The sequence below is a fragment of the Notothenia rossii genome (genome assembly GCF_949606895.1).
Source record: "Notothenia rossii genome assembly, chromosome: 5".
NCBI classification, from domain to species: Eukaryota; Metazoa; Chordata; class Actinopteri; order Perciformes; family Nototheniidae; genus Notothenia; species Notothenia rossii.
In genome coordinates, this window is record NC_136903.1 from 76811130 (window position 1) to 76833605 (window position 22476).

At 39.1% G+C, this 22476-nt stretch overlaps 2 protein-coding genes and 1 long non-coding RNA gene across 6 annotated transcripts; 1 reads left to right on the forward strand and 2 right to left on the reverse strand.

Moving 5' to 3' along the window:
* Window positions 1-376: 376 nt before the first annotated feature.
* On the reverse strand, window positions 377-10146 carry znf362a (zinc finger protein 362a). Of its 3 annotated transcripts, none has more exons than XR_013808103.1 (9): window positions 10016-10146; window positions 6862-6925; window positions 5736-5976; window positions 5301-5423; window positions 4499-4859; window positions 3844-4034; window positions 2107-2185; window positions 1833-1991; window positions 377-1739 (listed from the first exon to the last, which is right to left on the reverse strand). XR_013808103.1 is itself a non-coding variant. In XM_079680710.1 (9 exons), exons 2-9 carry the CDS (start codon window positions 6922-6924, stop codon window positions 1620-1622), a joined length of 1338 nt encoding a protein of 445 aa, XP_079536836.1. In that variant the 5' UTR covers window position 6925; window positions 10016-10146; the 3' UTR covers window positions 377-1619. The 3 variants fall into 3 exon arrangements, 2 of the variants coding, with proteins under 2 accessions (XP_079536836.1, XP_079536835.1); XM_079680710.1 differs by having other exon boundaries at window positions 3844-4068; window positions 4499-4826; XM_079680709.1 differs by having other exon boundaries at window positions 3844-4068.
* Window positions 10064-16799, forward strand: LOC307039001 (uncharacterized protein). 2 transcript variants are annotated; one of them, XM_079680713.1, is made up of 4 exons: window positions 10064-10194; window positions 13828-13964; window positions 14525-14674; window positions 15026-16799. In XM_079680713.1, exons 3-4 carry the CDS (start codon window positions 14527-14529, stop codon window positions 16147-16149), a joined length of 1272 nt encoding a protein of 423 aa, XP_079536839.1. In that variant the 5' UTR covers window positions 10064-10194; window positions 13828-13964; window positions 14525-14526; the 3' UTR covers window positions 16150-16799. The 2 variants fall into 2 exon arrangements, with proteins under 2 accessions (XP_079536839.1, XP_079536838.1); XM_079680712.1 differs by lacking the exons at window positions 10064-10194; window positions 13828-13964 and having other exon boundaries at window positions 14027-14674.
* On the reverse strand, window positions 15450-19738 carry LOC307039003. Its single transcript, XR_013808104.1, has 3 exons — window positions 19595-19738; window positions 18997-19109; window positions 15450-15577 (listed from the first exon to the last, which is right to left on the reverse strand). It is a non-coding gene; the product is annotated as an uncharacterized lncRNA (long non-coding RNA).
* Window positions 19739-22476: the final 2738 nt, after the last annotated feature.

A 22476-nucleotide genomic window follows, 5' to 3' on the forward strand; every position in this document is an offset into this window, starting at 1 on the left:
AACTGGAGTTGTTTAACCCTTTATTACTCAGCAGAGATGCTTTTCTCTTGCCCTGAAAGGTAATCCTTGGCTGGCTAATTGGGTCACAATTAAGTGAGATAAGCAAAAAGAATTTCCAAGTGTGTAAAGTCCAGAGCTTCAAAACACATTATCAACAAACATCTTCCTGGATAACCTGCCAATTTTGTAAAGCGTGAACACAGCACACCAACACCTGTTGAAGCAAAGGTGCATAAAGAAAGAGTCTGATGAGACATTATATTATTCAGGATTATGAAAAAAGGGCACACATTAATGTTTATCTTGTTTGGCATTACAATCCCTTTACTAGGAGGATTTCCTAGGGAAGAAAAAACAAAAAATGTCTCACCATCACTTGTAATTATAGAATGATTTATTATAAAACAGGTTGACAGGTAATATAGCTTATTTACAGTATATATCATGCCATGAAATAAAAGGCAAATGAAAGTGATAAAACAACAGCGTGGACCCTAGAGCTGTAACAAAGTTAAGGCTTGAATGTATATAAAATGGCAAAGGTGTCATTTGTAAAACAATGGCAAAAGAAGTGCTTCAGTTATACATTATAGCTGAAAACTAAAAAGAAACGTCAACATCAATGTTTTCCAGGACAGAAATACATCTGTCAGCAGCAGAGAGGGGTAACATTTATTTTTGTCACTTCATTTATGCATTTGTACGCCCGAAGTGGACAAAAAGCACTGAGTGCATGTTTCCCTTTAATAGGTAAACAATAATGATACATATTTTGGTTACTTTGGCACAAATGTATACCATTTCTTTGACGTCTAAAAAAACATATTTTTATTTCTCTCTCTGCACTAGCAGAAATCAGAAGCTCTCACATTCAATGCGTCAATTACACTTTCAATTCACTTTTTGTGCGGTTTGCGTTTTTTTGGACAATTCTTGTATTTAAGGAAACATTAAAGTATTTCTTAAAATGTACCAATTTCAACTTGAGGACTGATTTGTATAACATTACAAAATATATGTAAAACTAAATATATCCATTTATCTAAATATGAGTTACACATCCTGGTCAGCGCAATCTTAACAGCAGGGTTCAAACATTACATTTTTTTAGGGGCATTATGGCCACGTGTTGGTGAAGCCTTGAACACACTGACATAAAAAAGTGGCACAGTTTACATGAATACACGTTATATAAGCATTCACCTTTATGATCACTTGGCCACTCAGCTAACGGAAGACTTTTTTTGATGCAATGATAAAAAGTAATGTACCATATAAAAAAAAACACAATGTTATTTTGTTATAACACAAAAAAAATGTACTTTAGCTGCCAGGAGCAATACTTTTTTTTCTTTTTACTGTGAAGTCACATAGAAAAAGACATTTTGTGGCCTGTCATTTCCAGGCCTGAAAGTGCTGAGAAGTCATCTTTGGATGTCCCCGATAATACTATCTGGTCAGCAAAAAAGGAAAGGAGGAAATACTCATTAAAAGGGCACCTTTTCACAAGATACTCATATGATCTGGCACATTTCTGTAACCAATTTTAGGGTTTGAAGTCCATCAGAGGATATCACAGGAATCGTCTCTGATGGGAGGGCTGGAGACGGGTGAGGAGCTCAGATGAGGGAGATCCGTATAGGGATGGACGGAGACTCTGTCCTGTGCTGCGGGGACTGATGAGACACCACATGATCCACCATTGTGTGTTTGGACATGTGTTTAATAAGGTACGTCTCCTGGAAAAAAACAAGGATAGAAGCAACTTTCAGACATTTCCGCTACAGTTAGTCCATATTTGTCATTTAACTCGACTTGGATTTCTTACTCACCGACGTGTACGCCCTGCCGCACATGCTGCAGCAGTAGGCCTTGGCATTTTTTATTGCGTGTGCAGACAGGTGGATTTGCAGCGAGGCAGAGTCTGAATAGGCACGGTAACAGTTGGAACATTTGAAGGGCTTGTCTTTGTTGTGCTGCCTCTGGTGAGACTTCAGAAGGGGGAAATAAAAAGGTACAGAAACTGAGTGACCTTCATGCAGCATTGCGAACGGTGTTGCCTTTTAAAAAGCATTAAGCTGTCCGAAATAACTGGTAAATGTTTACCTGCAGATTAGATAGCTGAGTAAATGCCTTTTCACACCCTGGATGGGCGCATTTGTACGGTCGGTCACCTGTGTGGATTCTGAAACAGGAAAATATTATGCAAATGTAAGCCAAAAACAGGATGCTACAAAAATTGCATTGAAAAACAAATTGTCAAATTTAAAAACTTTAAAATGCAAAAAAAAATGTAAACCTAAATCTCTATCAGATTCTCATTTCCTCGTTTTTCTGGTTTGTTTCAAGATAAGTTTGAAGGTGAAGTCCTTGTTTACTCAAGGCTGAGCAACTAAAGCATGCGTGCAGAGCAAACAAAAGGTTTACAATGCAGTGGCTTGTAACTATGGCTCCTTTATGCTCAAAGCTGCATTACAGTATTTGGGGCGAATGTTACTTATGACTGTTTCAAGGCCCTCCCTCAAGCACCGTCGCAAATGTTGCCCTTTCCAACTTAAACAATTTGCATACAATTTTGCATCAACAACCCCTTGTGTTGCGGTAGGATGTGTTACACAGATTATTGCTGCAACAAATAGTAATTGGTAGGGATTAAGGTGACAAAGATGTGGACCCCCTTAAGGGTCTGAGACATTTCTTTGAAAAATTACCTTCAAAATTTAGGTTTAGCTTATGGTGATTGTAATTGTACTGCTACAACAGTCATTTGAGGTGACATTAGTTAAGGTCACTTAAAATAAGATGTGAAATAATAATAATAACCTCCTGCCGTGAGAGTTAGTAGTCCTCTTTACATTCGTTGCCACGGGACTCAAGCCTGTGTGGCGGTGTCTAAACCTCCTCTAAACCTGTACATTGCTTTGGATTGAACTGCAATGCAATGTAATGTAGTATCATTTCCTCCTACCTAAGTGACAAGGTTGCATACCAAACTGAAACACAATTTCCTACTGCTGCAACAAATTATTTTAAAGGGTCAGTTTTTTATTTTGAGGGTATTGAGAGTTGAAATATTCTTTACTTGAAATCTTTGTTAACCTCTCCTAAACACTAGTGAGGTGATCATGCTGCCAACAGTGTATGGAAACAGCTACAGTCATTCCTCCTGTTTATACTGACCATTACAATAACAATTCCTAATGCTGTTCCAATGTAAATGATGAGGGGAAAAATCTACCGCCCTCTTTCTGCTCAAAAATGTATTGTTCAGGCATTAAAGAGAACATTGTCTCAAATGGGGTTATAGTGGATATTTTAGACTGTAACCAAAACACTTATTCTCCTCAAAGAAAATGAGGTCAGTTGGTTCAATACTGCTTTAAAAAAAGTACAATATTTAAAGTTTTACTAAGATAACACCAAGTTTATTGGAGACTATTTATATTGAAGCCTTTGAAATAATAGATGAAACCTAAAGTATAGATGAGGTTTAAGCAGAAATCATAAGTGGGTAATTTGGTTGAACTGACATTTAAAATGTGGATCTAACTACTATATGTGCATAACATTAATACCTGCTGGAGACTGCAGGAAAGTTGAACAAATTAAAATAAAAAATATTTGTAATCTGTGATTTAAGAAACATACCTCAGGAACGATACATAAATCCTTTTGACTACAACCATATTCCACCACAGTTTTGGATTTATTTGCTCTTTAGGAAACAGCAGAATGTAGTGGGCTGCTTCAACAAGTAATATAAGTTAAGGTATTCTTCACTTTAGATATAGACAATAACATCAAATACACGGCTGTCAGGGCCATGCTGTGTTGAGATCAGACCTGGTGTGCTGCTGCAGATGGGAGAGCTGGCGGAAACATTTCTCGCAGTAGGAGCAGCGGTAAGGTTTGATGCCCAGGTGTATGCGCAGGTGCTGGGCCAGGTACGATGCATTTGCAAATGACTTCGTGCAGTGAGGACACTTGTGAGCCTTGGCCTCTGTGTGTGTTTTGGAGTGGATCTGCATGTCTGACTTGGAGAAGAAGGTCAACGGACACATTTTACACCTGTATTAAATCAGTGACACAGAAAGAGGACATACTTTAAGGACACGCACGGAGACACAACTGCATACACAGAACACATAGACATATATACAGTAATTGTTCTGTTGATGAAATGCAGATTTGTATTTTTTCTAGTGTACTGTGTTCACGTCTTGTTCTATACATTACATAATTTTTGAGCAGCTTTTATATTTTGGTGAGCCAACTTCAACATGTTTTAGACATTCGTTTAATTTCTATTCTATTTTATTCTTTATTGTAGATTAAACCGCTAGGTTCACAAATCAATATATGTTCTCCTATTTACCAGTCCAGAGAGATTTATAACCTGCTATATCTCCTGGAATACTGAAGCAAATAAATTTGAGCCATCATATCATGGTGAGACACTGCACCTTTGTTATGTACGTATGTAACGTTTCATTCTTACCTGTAGGTTTTTCCTGGTTTGGTAGTAATACTGGCACATGACTGGTCGTTGCCTGAGGCTAGGATTGGGTAGGGCACTACCAAAAGAGACGACCCATTCTCTGCTTTAATCCTCTTCCGCCCTCGTTCCTCCTTCGGAGGAGGGCCGAGGAGTCCTACGAGGCCGCCGTTGTTCTTTCCAGACTCAATTCCATGGCTGCAAGCTAAGCCTGTGATGAGGTGAGGCATTGGGGCTCCGCCCAGCCGGCTGTGGCTGCTCAAGGTGGGGGTGGTGGGGGTGATTATCTCTGAGGTGTTGAGGTTGCCTGTTCTGGAGGCCAGCGCCACACCTGATTGGTTCAAAAGTAATGACAAGGACATGCCTGAAATAAGTTATCATCTAATTTCCAATTCATACACCAAGGGCAACAGTCTGAACACACTGTAATCATATGAAATATGTTAGGGTGCTAACAGGATGCTAGGATGCTGACAATTGCTAAGCAGGCTAATGTAATATGACTCCTCTTTGCACTACTGTTTGCAACCCGACACTAATGTTTTCGTTAAATGTTTACATAATTCGTAGGCTATCTCCTGCACATACATACAGCACAGAGAAGTCTAAATTTCACTTTCACATTATTTGAATAACCAACGACAAATGAAACCAACAAACCACAAATACTGTTTCAGGACAACATTCTTTGTTTGTGCAGCAACTGGAGATCCAACCGTACAACATTTTTCATTGTAATTTAAGACACCTTGTATGGCGACTCAAAAGGTGCTCTATAAATAAGACAATTTCATGTTCAAGTTACCTGAGACATGGTTTGTCCTGGAGGGATCGATGAGTTGGCGCAGATGCCAGTCTTCCCATAATCCTCTGGCTTTTATAGCTGCCTTATCGTCCAGATTCAAGTTTACATCTCCCAGAATACGACCTGGTAAAAATGTGATGGAGAATTCATATCAACAAAAAAAAGTATAACTTTCGTCATTGTGATCAACTTTAGTGTCTAAAGGAAAACATTTCAAGATAATGAACAACACTTTCATTTAGCTCATCATACAGCAAAACTAATAGTCTTAACCTTTGTGTTTTATAATATTGACATACTTTTGCTTCAATAAGGTTTTGAATGCAGAACATTTAGTGGAGTATTTCTACAGTTTGTTGTACTTTCTGAATACTTCTTCCAACACTGGTATTAGTGAGTGTAATGGCAATAACTGGAGATGCAGGTGAGGAGTACCTGTCACTGAGCTGGAGGCGGGGCGGGCGTGCAGGGCGATATCAGGCTGGGACGGGCTATGGCTGTGGAGAACCTGCATCTGCTGAGCTTTGGACATCCCGTGCTGGCTGCCATCCGCCTGGATGAAGGGAGGCAGCAATGGCTGTTGGGAAGGGGCTGAGGCAGTGGGCAGATGCTGAGGTCTGATCTTCTCTGCCATCAGCTGCTCCTTGATTTTATTGATCAAGACTAGGTTATCCAGCTGACAGCCAGGAAACAATGTTTGAGACAAGAGAAAATCTGATCAGTTCATTCAGTGACACTTAGTGAGATGGTTCCCTCTAGAGGCTGATACAGAACATTGCACCGAAAACCATTATACTGTAAATGTCGCAAATAGTATATGATATTTAACGTTTATCCTGGTTTTCCCAACATTTTTGTCTTGACTCCTTATCACAGGCTAGGGAATTTACTATTTATTTTTCTGATTTCTCAAATTTAAACAATTTATAATACTAACAAGTATATCTCAAGAATTAAAGCTAAAACAAGAGAAGATTAAGAAGAAAAAGCACAGCTATTTTAAAACACATTGCTTTAATGTATCCCTTTATACATCAGGTGAACCCTCAGATTAATCTCAGGACCAAGTAATGTCATTATGTTTTGCTGACATTTAAATGAGAAGTAGAGCTAGAACCAGCAGCCACTTAGCTTAGCACAAAGACTGGAAGCAGAGGGAAACGGCTAGCCTGGATATTCAAAGGAAAACTAACTTTTAAAGCTCACTAGTTAACATGACATTTCTCCTTGGTTTAATCAAAAACAGAAGTTTAAAAAGGACAATTTATTAATCAATCACAATACAAATGTAATTTTATAATGTCAGTTCTTGTATAGAATAAACAAACTATGACAAATTGTCAGCTTAAAATGGTTTAAAATGCTTTACCTCCTGGCTGCAGCTTCATATGTACCATAATACAAAGTGGTATCAATCTTTTCACCATAAATAAATGTCAAACAATTTCTTTAAAATTATGCATTATTTTAAAAACATTTGAAAACAACAAGAAGACAAGAAGCTGTTGAGTAACTTCCACAGGCTAACATGCGCATAAGAGAGAATACCAGAGTCGCTCACCTGGCCGGGCATATTAGGAGGTGGATGCCAAAAATAGGGATTGTTAAAGCGAGGTTCAGCCATCCTGAAATAAATACACAAGGATCATAAAAAGGTGAGTGCAGCTTCTCTGTTCATCAGTGAAGCAGTATGCATCAAGTACAAAATGGTAGGCTGGTTAGACAATGCTTCTTAACGTTAATTAAAGAAAGCAACATGTACTTGTGAATCCTCATCCGGTGAATAGGTGAGTGATTTATCATTCTTTTGGTTTAATTTACATTTTTAGAGTTGTAATTTAGACCCAAAAAGAGAAGATCAGAGCAAACCTTGAATCATCTAGAAACTTCTCAGGATAATTCCGATTATAGTTCCTGTAGTTTATCCTGTTGGGGAGCCACCGCAGTTATATTTACCTTCAAAACTACATTTATGTGAAGAACTTTTGTACGTGTACAAAAAGGTGCTGAAAAACAAGCAGCAGCTGGCTGTTTGACGTGATGGTTTAAGATAACTTCTCCCAGTCTTGTGATAGAGTATTTTCAAAGACATTCTGTAAAAGTTATACCCCTTTCCACAAAGTGCAAGAGGAGACATGTGTCTTTACACGATGCCTCATCACAGATAGCAGAGAATATGTTCCTGTTGTCGAAGGAGGACGTTTAAGTGAGTGATGCAGCTTTTTCTTAAGATTTCCAACTACAGGACTTCAGAATAGGCATGCTGCCGGAGAGATAGGCTCTCAGATTGTTACAACGGCTAGTTAGAGAACTGTTATCAGAGAAAACAGAAATGTTAAAGTGATGTGACTCAGATCCTAATCTGTCACTGTCTGTCTCCTGCTCGAAACATGGGGCCCTGACAGGTTAATGGGAAATAGAAGAGCACAGTCTGCCCTCATAGTAGAGCAAGACCTGAATAACATAGTCAAAAGCGGAGAAGTCAGTAAGCAAACTGAATATAATGAACATGGAAAGACTAAATGAGAATGCTACACACACATATTGTGACAGTATTTTTTTCTTCTTTTTATAATTCAACATAGGAGCATGTATATTATCTTTAAATGACAATATTTGATTATTATGGTTTGAAGTTGGGCATAATGCTTCTCCACACTGACCAGAAACCGTTTTTACGACAGAGATGGCTGCTCACTTGCGAAAGTTTTGATCTTAAAAGGTTTTTCTTTCCATAGCTTCTCTTCTAAAACTCGTATGAAGTTTCTTTTTTAAAACATTTTGCATTTGCGTGCTTTGGCACACTTCACCATTCCTAAGTCTGTTTGGCTTAGCAGAGGCATAACACAGTCCATATCCGTGAGCCAAGAGAAACAAAAACGATACGTTCAGGGGTACGAGCGTACAGAAAACCCTACAAAATATTTCTCTAATGATGCCAGTGGGGATCAGTTTCACTTCCTGGAGACTTTCTGCCTCGAGGGAGGAGGCTCAGTAGTTCGACGGCATCTCTGTGCCACTTCTTTGAATGACACACAGAAAGAAATGAATGGCAGTGAAGTTATTTCTATGATCAACAGTTCCTGTGTGTTGCTGTACATTCATAGTGTATGTAGGATATAACAGAGTCCTCCCTATAACCTGTGGAGTCAGGTCTAGACTGCATTGCTTTTGTGTTAACTTTAAGGGGCCAGGATAGTGTTGTTGTGTTTGCTTATTTTTGCTGAGTTTAAAAAAAGATTTATTTGGACTATTCATTTCCTTGTGTAACAGTGTTCAAAGCATTCCCAGCAGGTAGAAAATGTAGTGTTTCATATGCAGGTGCATTACAGCGTTTTAAGGCTGCACAGAGGGTTATTTTTCATCCCTTTCATGATTAATATTAGTTATTGTGTTGAAATACCATTTTCTTTTAAAGCAGAAAATGTTGAAAGATTGTCAATATAATTTCCAAGGGTTGTGTTGGTCTAAAACTATTTTCAGTAAACTATAATATATATCAAATGATCACATTACACTTTGATATTAAATCAGTATCGCATCTGTAGCATTATCAACAGTTTTAATAGATTTTCTATCGATTGACTCTAAAAGGCTGTTTTAATTTCTTATTACAATGTTAAACTTGATGGCCTTTTATAAATAACAAAATCCTTTATCAATAAATTACCAACATGTTTCACTGCATTCTTTCCTAATTTAAGGTCAGAAGCAAATATCTTGTGGCTTTCAATACTCTATAAAGAATTAGAAGAGTATCAATAAAACCACATATAAAGGATTTTAAAAAGGTGATGCTTAGACATACTTAGACTACATGCTGTTAAATCTGCAATAGCTGTGTGTCTGTATAATTAAACTAGTAGAGGAATCTAAATATACAATAATTCTGCAGATGGTCATATATCAAGTGTTACCACAAACACGTGAACGTAGCAACTCCTTTGCAAATAGCATCAGTGTAATAAACAGTTAGAGCACCTCTAGAGAGAAATGCAATCCCAGGAACTAAAGTTAGGGTTAACTTTGGCTCCGTTTCTGTACATGCTGTGCTGAATTGAGCCAAAGAAACAGAATCTAATGTTTGCATCTAAAAACCCGAGCAGCTTGTAACGAGAGCATCTCCTCCAGAGAAACGATCCTCCGCAGCGCCTCGCTCCCTTCGCCTCTCCCACATTCTCAGACAGTTTATTAAAAAAATTCAGACAAAAGGAAAACAAAAATGGCAGCCCTGTCTTATTTTTATAAGCACTGGACGCCATATTCTGCAGATCCGAATGTAATAAGGACATAATTCCTCCAGATCTAGGCCTAATTACGCGCTGTTGTGATGCGTCGGCGTGTGGCGTATTTGCATTAAGCGTACGAATGATTGTTTACTTTGATTTGCAGGTTTGAATAGCCCGGCTTGAGGAGGAGAAAAAAAAAAGATCCTGACACTTCCTACAACAATCATCATGCCTTCGCTGAATGCTCTGCAGCTGCTGAGCCACAAACCCAAATGTCGATGTAGATTCTGGCGCGTATTGAAAGCTGTTATTTGCACGACAGAAGAAAAAGAAATCAGTCTTTATCGGTGCAAATGCTGTTATTTAATACAACTTTTGCACGACTTGAGCAGAAACGGTGACAAAGCCACACATGGAGAGCTGTGTGCGAGAGATAAGAGCAAAAATAAAAAGAGGCAGAGAATTTGCATCGAGCGGCCAACATACCTGAACCAGCGAGGGAAGAAATGTTTTATAAAGGATTACTCTTCTTTCTGCCTGCTCTCAGTCGGACTTCAAACCTTCCGGGTCGCCTGCTGTTCACTTCTGGGGGCTGCAGGCGTCTCACAACACTGAGCTGAAACTGATTTTTTTCAACCCATTTTCGTGTTTCTATTTTAACGCAGGTTAGTTTCTTGCAGATGTTGTGGTCGCGTTAGATACACTCGTGCAAATGCGTGGGTAGCTTATATTGATCATATTTTTCCTGTAGACTACAGTCTGCCTAATATTAACATGTCTACATTTCATTTATATAGCACCTTTTATACATAAAATGTAACTCACATGCGTCACAGACTGCACAAAAAGGCACACATTGTAAAAAATGCTGCTCCAAAATCAAGTAAAAGATGAATAAAAACAAGGTGTTTTCGCTTGGAATAAGTGAAAAATAGTTTGGTAAGATTTATTGAGATTAGTTTGGGATATTTAGATAAATATATATTGTAATTAGTTGGGGAAAATCAGGACATCTTGTGTTACAAAATAAACCAGAAATTCTCCAAAGATTTCTGTTGGTGATTGTCCAATAACATTTGTTTTCTTAAATCAAGTCGGATTTTTTTCTTGAAACAAGATGATCCATCTTTTACAAATACCATAGCAGCTTAAAAAACTTGTTTCATCTGAGATACAAATCTAAATAAATTATTTTCAAGAGTGTTTGACTTAAAAAGATACATAAGATGCATTGTCTAAAAACAAGACCCTATATCTCACTGCATTGTTCTTAAGTTATTATGTCTTATATCAAGTGTAAAGACATTCTGACCAGAAATGATACAAACTGACTTGGCAAGAGTTCAGGTTTTCACAGTGCAGGTAGAGTTATTGAAGCAGGCTGTCTCTTGTGCATCATCACCAACAATATTCTCAAATAAACACAAATAAGGCTGAATAAGCTCCAGTATAGTGAATATTCTAATGAGAATAATGTTGCATGTATTTCAAGATCTGTATGAAAGTCAGAGCAGAAAATATGTGATCTTACTCCAGCAGTGTAAAGCAGATGATAATTCAACTCCTGAATGTCCCTACTGCGGTAAATAAAGGCCCACTTTCTCTCTAATGACAGGTTTATATTGACCTCTTTTATGCTGATTTGATGACAGCTTTGCTCAGACACAGTTGATCAAATGAGCAGTGTGATTCCAAAAAGTGGGGGGCATTCTAGGTCAAAACTGAAAGGGAATGACTGGTGCTTTGAAAGCTGCATTTTGACTGACTTATTGATTTGCCCGTATTTCTTACCATCAATCAGCCTTCTGTTTTTCATTTTTCAGTGTGTATGTGTTTGCCAGGTCAGGACTGCAATGTAGAAAAGGCTAAATTTGAAGTGTAATCCGCTCAGCAGCAGCATGACAGGCTGCTAATATGCTCTGTGCTTAGCTCAGCAGGAGATGGCACTGCTGCCACAAGCTGGAGGAACAGCGATCATGTTGCCTCATGGATGAAAGTGTGAGGAGATAAACATGATGAGCCATCACTTTACATATGAAGATGAGACATTACTTAACACACATAATGGTGAAGTGTTTTTATGTAGGCAGGCTCTCAGATTATCTTGTATTCAAAAGACTTGCCTGGTGGTGATATAGATGTAATATGTTATCCAACTCATTTGTATCAATAAAGAATACAAACCAAAACATTAAAGGGGAGATATTTTGCTCATTTTCGGGTTTATACCCATATTTTGGTTCAAACTAGAACATATTTACATACTGTAAAGTTACAATTTTTTTTTTTTTATCATACTGTTTATCTTAATACACCTGTATTTATGTTGGGAAAAGCATATTGTGCTCTTATTTGCTTTTGAGAAACATATGGCACAACTTTGCTCTGGTTCTCAGGCTGTAAGAGGAGTCTGGGGGCAGTACACGTTAATGAGCCTGCATATAACATAGGAAGGGGGGCAATTCAAATGGCTTTCTAAATCTTTTCTGACTAAGGTTGCCACAAAAAAAACTGACAATATTTGTAATTGTACAGTATGGCTTGATAGGCACTCTAGATCGGCTGCCCACAAGGTGCACAAGAACAGCAAAAGTGAGTTGTTCATGATATTCCTGTTTTAAATATATACTATGCATATAAACTGCCAACTGAGCCGTCACATGACCATTTTTAATTGTCATAAATATGTCAGCATAAACAACTAAAACTGTTTCTGTCATTTATAAGTATTGAGGAACCTTCAATTCCACTTTTAGTCCACTCTGCACCCTGTACACATGGCTGCTTTCTTGCCTGCATCATCTTGACCTACATGGTGCTAGCACACACACAAACAAAGTAACACACATAAACATTCAAATGTTTCTTCTCGTGTTCATAATGAAATGCAAATCTCCACAGGTTTCCATCGCATTGCTTTGACTGGGGATAAAAAAAGAGGATGATTAGAGAGATACTGTAGACCTATCTAATGTTATTATTACATCCACCAAAGCTAAATACAAGCAGTTAACATTCTCTTCGGTCAATCTCTCACATCTTATGAACTTAAACTTTATTTGAGCTTCATCTGACTCTGCTTTGCAAAAAATCCTGTGTACATATACTGTGACTCAGTAAAATAAATAAACATAAAACCTGATAAGTAAATGTGGTTTCCAAACCTCTTCTTTGTATCAGTGGATCACAAACAGACGGGTCTAATGGCCTCCTGATTTTTAAAACCAGTCTCATGAGCAGGTCCATTTCAAAGCTTTTCAAGGTATTTTGATTGTGTCACACAATCCTCATCTCCTTTCTCGACCTCGGAAACAGCACAAGGTCCATTGAGGGGCTGTTTTGGGGCTTTTAATCCATCATATCACACTTATCAAGGATGAAAACTCAGCTTTAAAGCCAAAGTGAATGAGATGTCCTCAAATGTCTCTGAAAATTACAATTTCATGACAATTTGGCCAACACCCATACCCTAACGAATCATGCGATATGATCAAAAGATCCAGAACGGCTGTTTAATTGACCTTATGGTGTTTGTGATCATTGTTTACAAGGTCAAGGGTGAACTTTCTGGGTGTAATGCTTTCAAGTCATCAAATAGGGAGTAACAACTTCATCTTTTCACATTTTTTGCTTCTTATTCCATCCGTGACGAGAATAGCGCTTTATACCAGTTTTATTTCCAAGATTGGTTCGAACATGAAGTACAACTAAATACAAATGTCTTATGACTTTTAATCTGAGAACAGAAAATGAGGCAGTTTTTTTTTGTAGATACATAATGTATGTCTGCTGTATTTGTTCTTAAATGTTTTTTGCTTTTAATCTGTAAAGCACTTTGAATCGCCACGTGCTGAAAAGTGCTATATAAATAAAATTGCCTTGCCTTGCCGAATGTATGATGCAACTCTACTCTGTTTGTTAAACATAATGGAAACTAAAGCAACCACTGTCGTCCATGATTCATAAATAAGGGGGAACAGTAATAGGGTCTGAGGTTTAAATGTAACATATTTAAAGCATGAATGAATCATTTTGTGATGTGTTATGTGATCTACAGTCCAAAACTGCTAAATGAAACAACCTGCATGCTGTAACCTTTGAAATTAAATACTGCAGTTTGAGCAAGGTGTAACAGGATTGTTTGCATGAAATATCTTTTATCCAATACTTTAACTTATGTCACGCACTTTTGATCTCTCACTGTCAGTTAGTTAGTTACTTAATCAGTTGTTAGACAGGTTTTCTTACTTACACAAACTGTGCCACACCCTCTCTGAGGCACTGTCACCTCTACCCAGGCCAGGTGCAGCAGGGAGCACAGGAGGTGGGGGGGTCATTATCCCCATGAGGGCGGAGCAAAAAGAGAGGTGAAGAGCAGGATGAAACATTTGAAGCTCATACTGACATGTTGCTCTGAAGGCTCCTGTGAGTACAGGTAAGAACTAATGAACTTTTCCGCACGTTTAAAGCAGACATAGTTTTGGGTTACCTGTAGTTTGACTTTTCATTCTGTAAACATGTGATAAGAGATTATGTTCTACAGGTTTAACAAGTCTGATTGATTCATGGTCTGGAGGTGGTTATGTTTACAGTCAAGTCACAACAACAAAGTCTGTCAGTACATTTGCATGTGTTCACATTACTGAGTAGTCTCATGGCATGTGTTTATTCATTGCTAGTGTTTAACATCACTTTTTACAATCATTTTAAGTATGTTGACATCAGAGTTTCCTCATTTTTCAACGTCTGTAACTGGTGTATCTGGTCCGTAGTTCACTACTAATGTAAACAAGAAAATATTGATCTGCAACCACGTCAGAAAGAATCCCTGACAGTGGAAGGATCATGTAAAAACATTACATACAGATACATATTAACATCGATGGGGGGTTTACTGACAGCAGAGTGCCGGGAATTCCTGAGCTTCTCCACCCTGAGGCAGAAACAAAACCAGTGTTTCGTTACATTTAACCCATGTATGTGTTGTGTTTGCAGCCATGGATGGTGTGTTGGAAGGAGCGGCGGTGTTATGTGTGTGTAAACTGGCCTGCAGTCTGCTCTTCCTGCCATCGCTGACTTCCTCCTACAGTCCCGCCAGCTTCTGCTGCTGCTGCCTCCTGCTCTTCACCGACTTCCTGGTCACAGGTGAGCGTCAGTCCAGTGTTTCCCAGTATACTGCTCTCCCATAGCTGTATCAAAAGGGTTTCATGTTTTTTAACGCCTGAAATATCTCAAAGTGTTGTTTTCTCACTAAAAACCATACAGATGAATCAACTTGTTGAAACAAACTTTTAGGATTTCATTTCATTTGACCTGTTTAATAATAAACAAAGCAGTTTTATTGTTACACTAATTAAGACACAAATGAATAATCCAGGCAGATGTTGTAAAGCACGTCTTCAGAGGATCTTTCTAATAATATTGCTCCACCATCTTTCCACATACTGCTCTACAGTGACCTGACTGATTGACCCCTTTATTTTTTTTCTCCTACAGTTTTTCTGAGTTTCCTTTGGATCTTTGAGTCCTGGGTCTCTGAGCTGACCCTACTTGGCGACGTCATTGCCCTGCGCTTCCTGATCTTCCTCAGCGAAACATACGGTACAGTGCTGCTCCTGATCACTCCTCTGATCGCAGTGGAGAGTGTGACCAGACTGCCGTGGCCTCACTCTGTTGTTACTATCCGGAAGGCCTGTCCTAAAGTGGACTCTATCGAAAAGCTTTGCTTTGTTATTGAGGTAAATGTAGAAGAGGAGGAGGTCAACAAAGACAGTGAAGACACAGAAAAGCGCTGGTCTCATGTTGTCAGCTACCTCTGCTGCCTGTCAGTGTGGGTCGCTGTCGCCTTCAATGTCAGTTTGCGATGGAAGCAGGAGGAAGTGAGGGCAGTTGCCTGTTTGCACTCAACCAACTCCCTTGTCAGATGTTTGCCCAACATGTTCAGCCACATGCCAAACAGCGTGAATCCCCGCTGGGGCATGGCCTTCCTCTTCTTCCTCCTGATCGTCCTGACCAAGAGCCTGGGCCTGATCGGACGAAACCTGGCCCCTGCACAGACACACAGAGAGAAATCGGGAGTTAACAACAATGGCGACAGTTGCTGTGAAGACCCTGTTCCAACACTGTCTTCCCCCTCCAGGCCTGTGAACCCTGGGATGGTGGGGTTGGAGCCAGAACAGTGTGTTGACCCAGAGAAAACAGAGAGCAGCTGCACTGTTCACAGAGCGTATTCCTGGAACAGCGTGCAGATGTCGGCATATCACCATGGAGACTTTGTCCTCATCTCCCCTGAGTGCTTGTCTGTAGAGAGAGGACAGAAGCATGAGAGGACAAAGAGAGGTACACCTTGTGCATTTCCCCTTGAGGAACATGTGGACTCACAATACAGGAGCCAGAATGGGTGGCGACAGAGGGGTTTTCCCTGCCCAGGGGTGAATGTAATGATAGGTTTCCTGGCTGTGCTCTCCATTTTTGTGCTGCCTGTTTACCTGAGTATGAACATTCTAGTGATCAGGACTATAGAGACTCTACTGGGGTTTTGTATCACATCTTTAGTTTCATCTGCAGCAAACGCAAGCAACAGCTCTTACATGAAACAATTGTATAAAACCGACGGATGAGAAGCAAAAGTGGTGGCTGTTTGCAACAGGATCACCAGATTAATATTGCATGTGTGCTGACAGCAGGTCTACCTGTCGACACCGGTTTGAATAAAGTGTAAATAAGCATTTCTGAGCAGCTATTCACATGTGAGGAATAATATGTGGAAACTGCTGAAAGGTGATGAGGAGGCAGGTTGAGGCGTGCTTGCAGTAAGACACTAAATAGACGGCTGGAAGGCCTGTTTTTTTACTGTTCAGAGCCTTAAGATCTGCGGTGATTTGTCATTACACAATGGGTTGTAGAATGAGCCTCTCCTGCATAAATAAGTCTAATCCTGGGGAAAACAGCATTTTGAAAGTAGTAACATTAAGTGTTCTGAAGCTGCATCATTTAAACCCTACATAAAACAATGTATAAATAAATACTGAGGGACTTGAGGGTGTAACACTGATGTTGTTTCTTCTTCTTTTTAGTTTGGTCTCAGTTTGTAAATCGTCTGGCATGGCCTTCCATATGACATACCAAAGAAATCATATAACGTACCAATAAAAAAACTACTGTTGGCCTGTGCCAACACACAATGTTTTCAGGCCCCTTGTTGTGTTTTAAGAAATCATCAGTAAAAACTTAGGCAACTACTATGCTAATAAAATATATAAAAAACACCTTTATGGATCTTTTGTTGCCGATTACTTTACTTGCTTAATTAATTAATGCTGAATTGCCTATTTTAAACAGTATGAGAACATCTCTGTTAAACACAACATTTAGTTACCTTAGTTTAGTGGGAATGCTGACACAGCATTCCCACTATCTGTTATGCTACGCACGAAATTCTTTATTATTCCGCCGGGTTATTTTGCGCCTCTTCTTCTCCCACTTTGAACATCGCAGAAACTCCGTTCAAACATCAAAACGTTCAGCTCGGTCGGGAATTGATGGCTATTACTTTTATCATTCATAACTTTCATAATTCCAGAGATACAACCCATAATACATCACATTTTTAACATGGAAGTCAATGGAGAAACTCTTCAGACTTCAACAATCTTCATGCAACTTCAACTGCTAACTGCTTCTTCATACTTTCACTCAGAAACCTCATTCCAACTTTAAAATGTTACACATCTTTCTGACATTATTCGTGTAACACAACTTTTAAATCCGATTCTTACTTGCGTGATGTCACAGCTAGAGTGGAGGACAGATTTCATTTTGCCGTCATATTTTCTTTTAAACCTGCCATAATTCCCAAACCCTACATTCCTGAGACATAATATTTCTTGACAAACGTAGGAAAACATCTCGTAGCTTGAAAGATAAAAAATAATTAAACAAAATGCCTCTTGAGGGCATGAAGTGACAAAAACATTCAACATGTCTCCATTAAAACCCATTGTAAGTTCAGCCTCACCTTTCCCCACCACAGCAGCCGCACACCTTTAGTTAATCTGCCAAAAAGGCCACATTATTAACCAGAAAGTACACAAAAAGTACACTTCAGATGCTCAAGTTCCATGACATGTTTCAAGCTTTGAAATGTCACCGATATCTGCTACGGTTCTTCAACAAAACGTTCACATGTAAGAGGTTTATCTCTCATTCAGAACAATGAAAATGCTCTCCTCTCACTGATCACCATGGAAACCTCTGATCTCTGGACACGTCGTTAGCTCAAATATAAACACCTGTGTCATGGAACACGAGGATGTCATAACTCCAATTGACATAGTTAGAGCAGCAGACTAATGACGTGGTGACTGGAGTTTAACAGACTGTCTCAGCCTATTCTTTTCCGTCTGATGGAGACTTCATACAGACTTCAACATGTTCCACATATTTTAGACATTATTGGTGACGTATGCTTTTAATTCTAAAGTTTTCAGTTCAAATATTCTGCTGCTTTTTCATGCATTTAGACTTTTATTTTCTTATTCTTATTTTAAATTCAAGCCCCCTCTATTCATGAACCCTTTAAAGTACTCAGGTACACCACTTATATACCAGGGGCGACTGTTGCTATGTGAGTTAATCTTTCAAATACAAGGTTGCTTGTTTGATTCAAGCTCTTGTAGTCAATATGTCAAGGTATTTATCCCTAACATTTGATCAGCTAACTAACACACAGTCAGAGGATCTTTATAAACGTTCTAAGTATTGCACATCTTTAAACATGACTCTTATAAATCACTTTTAAAACCAGCGGTGCACTACAGTGTCAGCTTTTCTAAAATAGAAACTTCAATGTTCACATCTTTCTAAATGATTCTACTTTTCAATGACCTACAAATAATCCTATCCCATTTTCAATCTTCCAACTGTTAATATTTTTTTGGTCAATTAACAAACCTGTTACAAATTTGAGCCTTTCCCACATTTATTTGATCACCATGGAAACCTTTGATCTCTGGACACTTTAGCTCAAATATAAACACCTGTGTCATGGAACAAAATGATGTCATAAATCCAACTGAATCGCCGGAGCTGTTAGATTATTGATTATTGTAGTTCTGGGTGCAATGCCTTGTGGCCTGTAGCACCATCCTCTTGATGGAGTATATGTTTGGGCTGGAGCAGGAAAGGAGTGAGCAAAGGGTTGAGTTGTCGATTCTTGTTCTGTTTTTCTGTGACTATCTAGTTGCGCACGCTACTAAAGAGAGACACGCTACCATGGAAACCAAACAAAGGTGTAGCTGTAATAAAGTCAGAGTGGAAACAGTCGTGTGTAAATCTGATTTTGTCAGAAATGGGGAGAAATGCGGGAGAAATATGACCCCGGGAGGAAACCGGGAGAGGGCTATGAAATCGGGAGTCTCCCGCGAAAATCGGGAGGGTTGGCGGTCCGGTCGTCGCACAATCTTCACCTGTATATCACTTCTCCATGCCGCCACAGATCTACGTCAAATCTGACACCTCACCATATGCCGTTTCCATGGAAACGCATCCCTCGCCATAAAGCACGATGTTGTGGTAACACCTATGAAAAGGGTCAAAACAGCACCACACATCAGATAATGGTTAACGGCATAAAAGACGATGTCGCTATAACTCCTATGAAAATGTTCAAAAAGTGCTAACAGTCCAGCCGTGAAGACATCTACGGAACAGTTTTGAGATTTCTTCAAATGCTGTTGCCATGGCAACACAATGCTCGCCATGAAACATGGTTTTCTCATAACTTCAGTGAAAAAGCTCCAAATGGCCCAAAACTTCACAGGTTTGGTAACTATGCAGCCATCAACGCATGGCGACAGATCATTCACCATCAAGTTAGTTCAAAAGTTTTCAGTTCAAATATTCTGCTGCTTTTCCAAGCCTTTTTACTTTCTTTTCTTCTCTCATCACACATTCAAACCCCTGGTGTTCATGTATCATTTCAATCTAAATTCTTCACTTTCTTCTTACACATTACATTTCAGCTTAGCTTAGCTAACATACTAATTTCCACCATGGACCACCCACCTTTTCTTTTGAAAAACTGGGTGAAATACTGTCGCCCTTTGGTCCCTCTCTTGTCTTTCTCTCCTTTCTTTTCTTTTTTGAAAGCCTGACTTTGTTAGTGGTTGAGACACGGCACACACGTAAGTACTAGCATCCCTCCTCACATGCTCTCACTCTCTGCTGCTAGAATGTGCGGTGCCGCACAGCGTTTGGAGACAGGACCAAACCATTACATGTAAATAGAGAGGGGTGTACAGAGGCTTTGGATAATTAACTTTTGGCAGAAAAAAAGTGAAATGAATCGTAAGTGTAGTGAGTACATTATGAATTTAACATTATATTAATGTTAATTGTTGATGATTGATGAAAGGTTACTTAAACATTTTTTCTTAATGTTCTAAAAATGTTTGGGGCCCCTGTCAGTCACGGGCCCTTAGAATCGTCCTAACCTTTCACCCCCTTACGGCGCCCCTGGACCTAGCTTCCGGTGCCCGCTCTAACCCTGAGGTGAATTATGTCCTATCACGTGGCACCACCATAGGGCACCACAATATAATAGAAAAAGCACTAAAATTGGATGTGTTGTGTCCTACTTTTTTTAAAGTGTAGTAATGCAATTCTGCATTCATTTGGAAAACGGTTGGATGATATGGAAGCTACTAAAAAGAAACCTAGACTTTTCATTAAAGAAACTGCTGAATTAAAAAAAAAGTAACCATAGCCTATAAAATAGAAGCACTAAAATACGCAAAACATAGAAGCTATTGAAAACAATTCTGTACACATTTATTATATACATTTTAGGTTATGTTTTGAAAACCACATTCGTTTTGTGTCATTCAAAGCCAGGGTAATTTATTGATGGTACCTAAGTGAAACCGCTGTAGTTAACAGGAAGGCCACGGATGCTGTTTGTGAAACTGAAGAAGAGGACTCGGGGGACGTCTGTCAAATATCCAACCTGAAACTAACTTCACTAGTCTGGTTCACTTTGAAAAGAGCCCAGTGTTCATGGCGTGCAACCAAAGCACAATGACAGAAAGACACAAATGGTATCTTTTATTTAACCGCAGCAAAAGATAGCGTGTAATTGTATAAACTCCTCTTTGACAGCTGCATTGTACTCACAATTGGCTTCCTTTACAGACTTAAATGTTGTTTTCAACTTCATCCCGTAAAAGGTTGGTCTCTGGCTTATTCCTGTCCCAGCTGGACTATGGTGATACCATTTATAGATTTGCCTGTCCCACTGTCTTGGCCAAACTTGACCCACTCTACCATGCTGCAATGCGTTATATCAAATGCACCCTATAGGACTCATCATTGCAAACTGTATAGGCTAACTGGATGGTCCTCACTCACTATGCGTAGGATGCAGCATTGGTTTTAATCATGTATAAAGCCATTTTAGGAAAGCTTCCGCTGTACATATGTGCCAGATTTGCTCCAGTTTGTGACTTTTACAACCTCAGATCCAGTGCCTGGATACGGTTCCAGGTTCCTGCTGTGCGGACTGAGGCTGGAAAAAGGAGTCTTTTTTATTATGGTCCTTGGTCTTGGAATGACCTTCAATCACGCCTCAAATTGACGGCACTTGTCTCTATAGCATGTTTTAAATTGAAGTTGTCAGAAGTCCTTACCACCAGCTGCTCTTGCAGTAATAAGTAGTGCCTTTCTTACTGTCCTAATGTGCACAATGTAGTAACTGCTTTTTTCGTCTTCTGTTTTCTTAGTTATGTTCTCTTTATTTTATATGTTTGTGTTATGTGTTATGTGTAACGTTGCTGCCTTCTTGGCCAGGTCAGCATTGTAAATGAGATTTTATCTCAATGCTTTTTATCTGGTTAAATAAAGGTTAAATAAAATAAAAAAATATTAAACAATGTCTACGCTGTGTCTTGTTTAGTGTGAATAAGAGCTAGCCTACATGTCAACACCAGAGGGCACTCCTGTACAACAGCGAACATTTAAGCTCCTAAAATGCTTTATGGATGAACTCTGGGACGTAACAGGAGCGGATGAAGGGGATTCAGGAAACACAATAGTTTTTAAGGTTGACTTACCTGTGACGATCCCTCAGGGCAGAGTAATAGACCTGCGCCTCTTGTTTCAAAGTTAGAGACGTGTGCAGACAAATACTGAAACCGCAGCACTCACTGTCTCTAGCATGACTAAACAAGAAGATGCTTAATGCGTGTGTGATCATGCTATTTGATTTCGTATAGAGATAGTGTTAAAACAGAGTAGCCTATGTATTCACAGGAAAATGAATGCACACTCAAGACAAAAGGTGATAAGTGCAAGGAGTTTGTATCGAGGATATATGTTTTAATCATATTAGATGAGAAATATTAAGAGGATGCAAAAGTTGAGATCAATATCTTGCAAATGATGTTTCTTGCAACTGAACACCCACATGTGGTTTACTACATTACCCTGAGACCCTGATATATATATATCTATATATATCATCCTTTACAAGATTAAAAACCTTGCACTTATGCCTCTGAGGGCCACATCAGATACGGGTCTCTCAAAGGAGAGATCGGTGACTTTTTAATGGACACTTTCCCCTCGGGTGAAAATGTCTATTACAGGATGGACACCTTCTCCTCGGATATAAATGTCTAAATTGCTGCAGTGAGGGAAGAAAAGTACCCCGTATGAAAGCTGAGCATATGAAGCCTGTTGTCCTGAGGGTCTGCTCTGCTGTGAATAATCGCCACTCTGCTTCAAACTTCACAGTGTGCTGTGGAACAGCTGTAATCATGATGCAACAAGACTCAACTTCAGAGTAGAATAATAAGGCAGCAGGGCCCAAAGTAAAAAAAAAGAATACTTTTCTGGGTTTTTGACGCAGTGTATGACTCAGATGTTAACTCTCCATCTTGATTTTAAACTGT